General features: G+C 42.1%; 1 protein-coding gene across 1 annotated transcript; it reads right to left on the bottom strand.

Annotated features, from left to right (window-relative positions):
- Positions 1-1,454: 1,454 nt before the first annotated feature.
- On the bottom strand, positions 1,455-10,367 carry GAR1 (GAR1 ribonucleoprotein). Its single transcript, XM_010134194.1, has 6 exons — positions 10,178-10,367; positions 9,943-10,097; positions 8,470-8,529; positions 7,918-8,053; positions 6,856-6,951; positions 1,455-1,519 (listed from the first exon to the last, which is right to left on the bottom strand). The coding sequence occupies exons 1-6, from the start codon at positions 10,365-10,367 to the stop codon at positions 1,455-1,457; spliced, it is 702 nt and encodes a 233-aa protein (XP_010132496.1).
- Positions 10,368-10,584: the final 217 nt, after the last annotated feature.

The following is a 10,584-nucleotide window of genomic DNA, read 5'->3' on the forward strand; positions in this document are numbered from 1 at the left end:
GCTTAAACTTCATTCTTACTGCTAAAGAGATTAACTGTCACATGCCCCCAAACCTTCTCCTTCAAACCTCTTGTGCAATGCTTCAGAAACTTCAACAAAAGTTGGCTCGGGTCAGTTGATTATCAGCCTGGCTTGGACTTAATCGCCATCGTTACAGTGGACACACAAAACCACAGCATAACACAAAGACGCAAATGACAATTTCTTTAAAAAGGAGGATACACTTACTCTAAAGCCCAGCCTTTCAAATCCTTAAAGAACTACTTTTTCAAGATTCTTAGTTTGATTTAAACTCCCGAGCTGACCCAGACCCAGAAGAATACAGTCCAGTATCTTCTATAGTGCAGCATGTCTGTCAGAAAACTCAGTTGCTGTATTTCCAAAGTGGCCTGGTCTGCAGAAAATGGTTGTTGAATGTGCCTTGCAAGTATGAACATGCTCCCTCTCCCAAACACACACACACGCTTACTTTGGGCAAATTCTACAAAACACGTTACTGGGCAGAAAATTATTAGGCATTTTCCAAAGCCATGAGCAGCAGAAGCTCATGTTCTCTTCAATGATGAGGTTGTAGCATACCAAATTAAAGACCTTTTACAAAATCCTGATAAATATTAGCTGCAATAAATGCTTTCCCAAAGAGCTTACATGCAGTACCAGTACGTGCCATCAAAGGTGTTTCCCACCAGTTACCTTTCATACGGTTCCTGCCCCCAGTTTTGCACTCATACTGGGTATAGAAGTGTTTCTTCCGCTGTACATAGTTCACGGGTAGCTCAAGCAGGCTCCCAGGCTAAGGCTGTGCCTCCCCAGCAGCAGTACTGAGGAACACAGCCATCCCACAGAAAGGGAGTACACCTGAGGAGCTCTCCCTTCTCTAACCCATGAAGCACTCGTCGAGCATTCCCTCCCACCCCTCAGCAGGCCAAAACACAAGTCCTGCATCTTTCGCCCATCTGAATCTAAAGGTAAGAAAATTTTGAAATAAAATTGTGCAGTCGTGACATTTCATCATCATCACTACAGACGATCATGTGACACATCTACCAGCAAACAGTTTATTTAATGCCACAAATCTACACTCACTGTTACAGTTCTGAGGGTAGTTTTAATATTACGGTATTTTTCCTGTCAGAGAGGATTAGGCAGGAAATGGGGGGAGGGTTCTGAAAGGAAAGATGATCTGTTTGGCAATGAAGTGACTTCCCCAGCGCCCTCCATAGTCCTGCCTTGAAAGACAAAAGCATAGTGAGAATTTGATACCTCTGCTTTCCTCCCCTGAAACTTCGGCAAGATTTTCAAAAGCATCTCAGATCTTGCAGCTTCCACAAAGTCCGACTTTGCAATTCTGAATGTCTCAGAAGAGCAAAGTGTTACTAATTTTTGTTTGGGTAGGATTCCAGAGGGGCAGTTAACGAGACTTTATCCATACTTGTTGGTTAGAATGCAAATTCCTAATATGCACATTCCATTGCATTGTCTCTGAATCTCCTTCTCTTAAATTTGGAAGATTTTACAGCTAGAGGAATTAAGAGAAAAAAGTCAAAATTAAAGGCAGACATTACTTATCATTAACCTAGAACACTGTAGTTCATAAAGCCAAAAAGATAAAGCAAGGAGTTAAAGTACACAAATAATCCAGAAAGTTGGAACCACAGTTCCTATGTCAGGTAAAATACAGTTTACCACATTGCTTTTTAATACTGGCACAAGGAAAAAAAAAAAAATCCAAAACCTCAGTCTGTTTTTATTCTCCAATGACAGACGGTTTTACTAGAGGGTATTAAGTGCCACTCTGACACAAATGATGCTTTTCCTTCCCACTTGTCCCAGATCAGTAGCAACAAAAGACAATTACTATTTAAGCCCACTCTTCAATTTGTAGGTATCTGTACAGACACGGGACAACGCAGAACTCATTACAGGGTTTAGCAAGTTGCTTTTGGTTACGTGTGAAGTGTATTTCAACCCACAAGTGATGAGAGTAGAGAAACTTACCATGTGCATTTAAAACATTTAAAACCCGAAACAAAACCTCCTTCCCATTTTCAGCAGTAACCACACTCAAAAAACAAACCTAACCCAACCCTCCTCACATTTATTAAGCACATCTCCGCTGGAGGGCTCTACAAGGCAGAACTTCCCTGTAATCATCTTCTCACAGATGGTTCAAACCCAACGGAAAACAAATTAATAAATCATTGTTTTTCCTCCTTCACAGAGACTTTTACTAGATTTAAACTGATTAGAAAAGTTTTACTCTAAACTACAGATTTTCAGCTGACTGAAAAAAAAATCCCTGAAAAATACAGGACTCCACAAAGCTTTTTACCCTGCCATACTTCACGCAGCACTCTGTCAAAGCAACACAGCAAATCTATGAAACTATATTGAACCACCCTGCTCCAGGCCACTCAATAGGTAACAATTTAAGCTTTACGATACACATTCACGCATACCCTCTGTTCAGCAAGGATTTAGATGCCACATAGGAAAAACATAAAACCAGAATCTTAGTGTGTCAAGGACAAAAGGCTCAAGGTATTCTAAATGCCTTTAAGCAATCTGATCCTAGTGATTTGCCAGCCGTCATTTTTGAAACCACCTGAAATTCGGACCCTCTGTCTGGGTCAAATATTGCAGCAGCCAATACATTCACTTGCAACCACATTTTGAAAACAGGACTTGGCCACTGCATGCTCTGCCGCAGCCAAGAGCGAGCACGTGCAGACATGGACAAGCGGACAAGGAGACAGGCAGGTGACACCACTAATGCCGTGTCCTGGGTGGGAAGCCAGGCACTGTGGGGTACACTGCCACAGAATCCTACCTTCTTTGTGAGCTCCAGACTATTATTGCAGGACAGCAACTTCCTTTACACTGCTGGAGCAGGTGGCAGGTTCTCCTGCCATTTGCCCCAAAGGTTGCCAGTAAGGGTAAATCCATGGAACACCAAACTGTCACCGAGCCTACACTGCCACTAACATCTTCTCCCCGACCCCCTCACTTCAGACTGCACTGTGACTATTTTTTCCCAAGACGCTACAGCTACTCAAAACTATGAGTTTCTCTCAACATACCCGTTTCTGCCAGGGTGCTGGTGAGCCCACATTTCCTTTTCCCTGCAGAAAAAGCCCAGGATACAACCCTGTGCCAGCAGCGTGCCCTTGTGTCCAAGAAGGACAATGGTTTCCTGGAGTGCATTGAGTGTGGCCAGCAGGTCCAAGGGGGTTCTCCTTTCCCTCTGCTCTGCCCTAGTGAGGCCTCATCTGGAGCACTGTGTCCAGTTCTGGGCTGCCCAGTTCAAGAGAAACAAAGGACTGCCGGAGAGAGTCCAGCAAAGGGCTATAAAGATGGTTAGAGAACTAGAGCATCCCTCTTACAAAGAAAGGCTGAGAGACCTAGGTCTTCTCTGAGAAGACTCAGAGAGGATCTTGTTAACGCTTATAAGTATCTAGAGGGCGGGTGTCAAGGAGATGGGGCCAAACTCTTTTCAGTGGTGCCCAGTAACAGGATGAGGGGCAACAGGCACAAATCTGAACACAGGAAGTTCCATCTTAACATGAGGAAAAAATTTTTTGAGGGTGACAGATCACTGGAACAGGCTGCCCGAAGAGACTGTGGAGTCTCTTCTTAAGATACTCAAAACCCACCTGGACATGATTCTATGCAACCTGTTCTGGGTGAACCTGCTTTAGAAGGAGGGGTTGGACTAGACGATCTCCAGAGGTCCCTTCCAACTCCTGACATTCTGTGTGATTCTGTGATACCTGGTAAGCACGTATATAAAACTCGAAACACTTTGCTTATTAGGCTCTGGAGCACAGTGGCAGAATCACAGACAGAATTTGAATAAAGAGTTCAAGACAGAGGAAGGTGTCATATATAATTAAAGAACCTGTATTTTAGTTCATTGCAGCACTACACTGCAGACAAGCCATGTCATCTTAATTTTTTTAAGACACTGACTTTTCACCTATTACAGTCTGCAAGACAAGGCAGAACAGGCACTGGATGGGCTTTGCCCCAACCAAACCTGATCCTTCCCCAGAAAATGGAAGGAAAACTTAGGAGGAAAAAAAAAAAAAGAAAAAGATCATCATGTGGCAGATATGTCCTGTCATTTCACACCCAGTCACTAAGGATGTTCTTCCATCAGCATCTGAACGTCCTATAACCTCCACAGAGATGCAAGATTATAAATTTTCTCTGGCTACATCCAACACTGTGCGCGTACAGCATGGCACAACACCCCTCACACACTTCTTAGCCGGGACTGCAGCCCAGTTCCCCTATAATCAGGGGCTGATGCTCCCTCTAGAGCTGCCAGGGGTATTGTTCTTTAACCCTGCTGCTCACTGATGTCAGTCTTTTGCTTCAGGCTGACTCACTGCTCCATCTGCTGTGCAATTCAAAGTGCACACTTCTTGTCTAGGCTGCATGATCGTACTTCATGCAATGGAAACAGCACATGATGGCAGCCCAGTCTTCTGATATCCTAGGAAAAGGTATGCAGTGAGAATAGCAGAGCAGAGCATGGATTTGGTTATAAGAGTGAGGACCGTGTTATGTTAATCTTCCAAAGCCAAAAGTGCAAGGGAAGATCTAAGTCAGCTACCCACAACTGATTACTAAAGCATCAGTGAAGAAATACAGCACAGCAGAGGACACAACATATGATCCAAAAACAGTAACGACAATTCCGGCGTCACTGCAGGTTGGTATTGGTCAGCTGCAATGTGGTACGCCAGAGGTGCAATGGCTTACACAGGGTTTTGTCTAGATAAAGGGCAATTCTACAACGCCTCAAGTCAGAGCTCTGCATCCCTCAGGCCTAGCAACACAGAGCCAACAGAAGTCTAAACATTTTCAGAGGTCTGGGTTTAACTGACCTGGTTGAAGTTAAGTCTGTAGCAATACAAGGAAAATAATCCGTACCCCTCAACTCCTAATTGTGCTGTGGTTGAACAGTAGACTCAGTTTCTTCTCACAAAAGCAGACCTAGCAGAAATTCCAATTTTTGTGGTTTCGGGTTTTTCTAAGCTGAATAACATTTTTTAGAACACCTATTATCCTATGCAGAATCTCTTCAGATTTAATTTAATTCTTGAACATTTGTTTTGGTACCTTGTTTCAAGATTTTTTTCCAGAGATAATTCAAACTCATCTTCATGTTTGTTAAAATGACCAGTAACTGTCCAGTCCTGGTGATGACAAATTACCTGTTTTTTTGTTAAGCAGAAGGCTAATATAGTTCATAATATAGTTCATTTGCCTGTTACTGCATTCATCAATTAAGAAGTGTAACGGTACGATCGATTCTGAAATGTACTTCTTTCCACACTGAACAAGATGTTCAAAATACCTTCACGTAGATTATCCCCCAGATTCATTCTCCAAGGGTTTGGTATGAGAGTCTGTGAATGGACTCCTGACTCTGCATCAAATCCAGGGAGATTCTACTTTTCTGTCCTTATTTCCAAAATTCAAGAGTACAGAGGCACCCTGTTCTCCTCCATCCTTAAGAACAGTTACTACCCTTTCAACAGCCCTCACAATGCATCCAATTACAGAGACCAAAGACTCATACTGATTTTTTTCATGCCTTTTTAAAGCAATACTTAACTGAAAGCCCTGTGTGCCTAGGAGCCCTGTTATGGGCTATCTAACCTTAGCCCTACAAAAGCTCAGAGCACCACAGAGCTGCAGTGCCAGGACATCAAAACCTCAAGAGAAACAGGGTAAGGGAGACCTGGGGGCAGTTAAAAACCCTTAGCATTTTAAGTATCAGTGTAATGAGACGCAATTATGTGACTGAGGAAGAGTATTCACCTTGCCTTATTCATCAGATAGCAGCTTCTAAGAAGTTGTCTTAATACCTTTGGCTTTCATTGAGTTTTATACAGAAATATCCACAAAGTATCCTCTGCTACCTTCCTTTCCATTTATGTGATTATGTATAAAGAAAAATAAATCTATCGACACAAAACTTTGAAGTTTAGTTTGTAAAAAAAAGGTTCACAACAGCTGTTTAATCAGCATGCCCACTTGAGAGCAATCCAGAAGATTCAGTGTGAAAAGAGGATGAGAACTAGGGATCAGTCACACATGGGTAACAGGTTCATACCGATGAATGTGCACGTAGTGAACCCGTAGGGTTTTTTCAAAAAACATTTCAATTGATAGTTTACTCCAAACTCCAACATGAAGTCAAGCATTGACTACGTCACTTCTCAGGAACAGTTGAAGAGTAACATTAAATCCTGGTTTAGATAAAAAAGTTCAAGTATGTTCCGAGCAGACTTCAGTTCTTTGTCTGGGGTTACGCTCTCCTCACGTGTTGATCAGGTCATTAAGTGTAAAAATAATTGTCATTTTACAGTTTCAAGTTCTTTTTATAAAGAAATTTTTCAGGGTCCTTATTCTTCACTTCTGCAGATGATGTGGTAAGACAGTGAGGAGATACTCGTGGCTCCATTTTTAATGTCCTCTTCCTATTTTAAGAGGGAAGAAAAATACACCAAACAATTTACATCTTAGATGCATTTAAAGGAAATAAAATAGATACATAACACTAAATGAGTTGATACAATAAAAGAATTTATTATTGTTATCTGTTCTCACAGAATTCTCTCCTTTCTGAATGCAAAAAGATAACATGGTCTTAACAGAAGCATCAAAAAATGCAGGACACTGTGCTGCAGTTTAAGCTAGCTACTGTGAGGCACAGAAACTTCTTACATAAAACTGTAAATATCTATGCAATATTAAAAATACAACATTCTGTTTAATGTTTAAAAGCTTTAAAAATCAGGAGCCACTCTTATTACTGAAATGTAAAAACCACACACTCACCCCGAAAGCCTCCTCCACCACCTCTTCCTCCTCTGAATCCTCCTCCTCCACCTCTCCCTCCTCTGAATCCTCCACCTCTTCCTCCTCCAAATCCTCCTAAACATAGGAAAGAAATTACATTTTGAGAGGCATATAAATTCTTTGATATGCATAACAACGTATTTCACTGATAGCTTCTGAGAGGAAAAGAACACCAAAAAAACCCAGAAAGAGTCCATTGCTGGACAGTTACTAGGTCAATTACTAGTACCTTGTCTCCTCTAGGGACATTTGCAGCATTTTAGGTTATTGTTTAGTCCAAAATACTAAAGACCATAACAAAACTCCATGATAGAATTCTTTCATGAGAGCAAAACATCAATTACAACTACTAATTATTAATTAATTACAACTCAACGGAACATTAAGATAATCCAACCAAGAACCTTCGAACCACTTGTGACTTGCTGCAAAGGGGCAGAGCAGGGAGCAAAAGCAAGAAACTGTGATGTGAGAAAAAATTAACTTCAGCTTTATTTGAGGAGTACATTGCACACGATGTTCAAAAAGCAAAGAAGGATGAGATCTATGAGGTGATTCACCCCTCTCTCAAACACTGCATTTCAAGTATGTTGTCCAAACCAAGTTTTTAGAACATACTACAAATACAATTTTCACTGACAGCATTGAGCGTGTATTCTCTACAACCTTTTAGCTGCAGTTTGCTCAGTAGTCACGCTCCCTGTCTTTCCTACAAATCAGCGTGCTCTCCTCCCTATGCTTTGGAGCTGTTATTTAGCTACCTACAAAAGCCTACAGCTTGCCATTGGAAAGATACCACCGTCTCTTCCACTGAGTCATCAAAATGAAATACGCAAAACATTTTTCTCTGCGATACAACTGCTGATATTCAAGTACTCAGCTGCAGCTTTACCCCCCCGCAAAAAACCCCCAAAACCAACAAAACGACCCACGAACAAACAACAAAAACCCAAACCCAAACAAAACCCAGAAAAAACCCAAACAACCCATCCCACACCAAAAAACCCCAAGATTCTGCAGCTTCCATTCTTGGGGTCTTACCTCTACCACCGCCTCTTCCTCCTCCACGTCCACCACCACGACCTCCTCTACCACCTCCTCTGGGAGCACCTTTTTCTCCCGGTGGCCTTGGCAAAAATCTCTGAAGGGGTAGCAGCTTTGCTGGATCAATGTAAAACTGGAGGAAGAGACTTCCATTAAGCTTTAAAAATATCAAAGCTAAAGAGCACATTATTATCTCCCTTTACAAATACCCACAATTTGGTCTTAACCCCTTATGTCAAGTTATCCCCTGCAAGTACCCAAATAAAGAAAGAACACAAGAATTAAATCACAGTGTTATAACGTTATTAAAATACAGATCATATTTGTGTGAGTTTCATCTGTTACATCTTTTTTTTGCGAGACAAGGAGAAATAACGTTGGCAGATACAAAAGTGAAAAGGATAGAGGAAATGAACAGTGAAGTTTACAAAAAACAACCAGCTTTTAAAGTTAATAAAAAATTAATACAGCTTTTATTATATGATGACATAGAGACGACCTAGCTAACCGATGACATGGAGTAGAATTCTGTTACGGAGATTAGCTAACCTTTTGCATTTTTTTAAACGAAGAGGCTTTCATATTCTCAGACAGCTTCACTGAAAAATACTGTTAGTTTCTTTAAGGAACGTAGCAGGAATAAAACATTGGAAATTGTGATCTTGATTATTACATGAAAGGCACATTCATTTTATAAATTAGCATTTTATAAATGAAGCTAAACTTTTTCACCACAAATGAAAAACTGCAATTAAAAGATCATGAGAAACTTTTCAATTTTTCTCAGGGTTTTTTCATAGCTACAAATACGGTATTTTGTGGTAAATGTTCTCCTTCCGTGTATTAAGGCATAAGGGAACGCGTACCAGTGGAAAGAGCACATAAAAGTGTAACTGTAAAGAAACCAATCTGTATAGCAAGTGGCAACCCCTTTAGCCCCAGGGTGACCTGAAGCCTTATCTGGAACAACTTACATGCTGCAGGGGCTCTGCTAGTGCTGCCGGGTGGTACAGCTGCCTGGTGTGGGAAGGTAAGAGCCAGCAGGGACTGCTGCACTAAGGGCATGCCCAGCCTCATCCCACAGTGAGGTGGCAGACACTCTGTAACCCCGTATGCAGCCTTGCGTGAATCAGTTGCCTGTCCCATATGCAAGGACTTCAGTGCGCAGTTTCCAAGTTCAAAAACAGCTGCTGGTCAATTCTGCTTAATTAAAACTTGCGGCAAAATCCAGTAACATATTTTCTTCACGTGTTATTGAAGCAAGAAAACAAGTTTCCGAAATGGAAATAATTCTCATGCAAAGAGTAAAATCTGCAAGTTAATACACTCAGAGCGAGAGAGTGATTTAAACCTGCATGGTTTACTCAACATTTAATGTGGGAGAGTAAAATACATGAAGCTAATTACTGATGCTCAGCCAGGACAGGCTAACCCTTACTGCTGTGTTACAGAGTTACTGCCCCAGTCGTTCCACTTTCGTCACAGATTCTGTCAATCTGGCAGCGACAACAGAATGGATCCAGTGCCCCTGACTCAACAGGTTTGCTTTGCAAGCAGGTGCCCTAGCACCAGCCCACTTTCACCGGCACTTTAAGTAATAAGCTAGACAATAAGCAACAGGACACCCTAGCACCAACTCACCTTTATAATTAAGTAGTAAGTTGGAGCATAGCAAGGTCTCCTAAGGCACCAAAAAACCCCCCAGCTCCCTTGATACAAATCTGTTACAGGTGAGTAACCTACAGCAGAAAATTTGGTCAGGTAGCTAGAAAAAGTAACATCAAGTAGCATCCGAAAGACATCTTCCAGTACCGGCACTGACTGAAATCCTCTGTCTGACACAAGGCACCCTGTCACACTGGAAAAGCTCTAAGATAGACACCCACTGACACCGACCGTTGCAGCTAGACTTAATTGGCAGCCAAGCCTTGAACTATTTTAAAATCCTAGAGAAATTCCATTTAATAACCAATCAGTTTTAAAAAACAAATACGGTACATCACACGTTACTTTGAAGGATACAAAATCTCTCAGCTGTCCGAAGATCTCATCCACTTTGCCAATCTGCTCCTTGTTATCCAAGTACACTGGGGCATTGAAATAAGGCACCTTGTTTTCTTCCGTTTTACACTTACAAACCAGGTCATCCTCGCAGGGATGCATGAACTCTCCCAGCACTGAAATAAAGAACAAACAAGCTAAAGACCTGCAGCAGTCACTATAAACTAAATCAATATAATCTCTTCACATAACTTACAAACTACCCTTTCTGGAGGCCCCTGGTCAAATCCGCCTCTGTTGAAGCCTCCTCGTCCGCCTCCTCGTCCACCTCCCCGTCCAAAGCCACCTCGTCCACCACGATTAAAGCCACCTCTGTCACCGCCACCTCCTCCTCGATTGAAGCCACCTCCTCTTCCTCCTCCACCTCCTCTTCCACGAAAAGACATGCTCTGCTACCTCCTAAACTGTGGACAAAAAACAGTTGTTTAAGAGGTGAAAGATACTTCACGTCCGATTTGCCACAGAAATTAGGCCCGTTTGTTAATTTAACGGGCAGCCGTTCGTCACGGGTCAGCCGGTTTGGTTTTCCTCACTAATAACACGCCGGCGTACGAAAGACCAGCCTCACCCCTGAGGCACAGTCACGCACCCCTGCGCTACCCG

This window comes from Buceros rhinoceros, unplaced genomic scaffold (genome assembly GCF_000710305.1).
Source record: "Buceros rhinoceros silvestris isolate BGI_N320 unplaced genomic scaffold, ASM71030v1 scaffold16054, whole genome shotgun sequence".
Lineage (NCBI taxonomy): Eukaryota > Metazoa > Chordata > Aves > Bucerotiformes > Bucerotidae > Buceros > Buceros rhinoceros.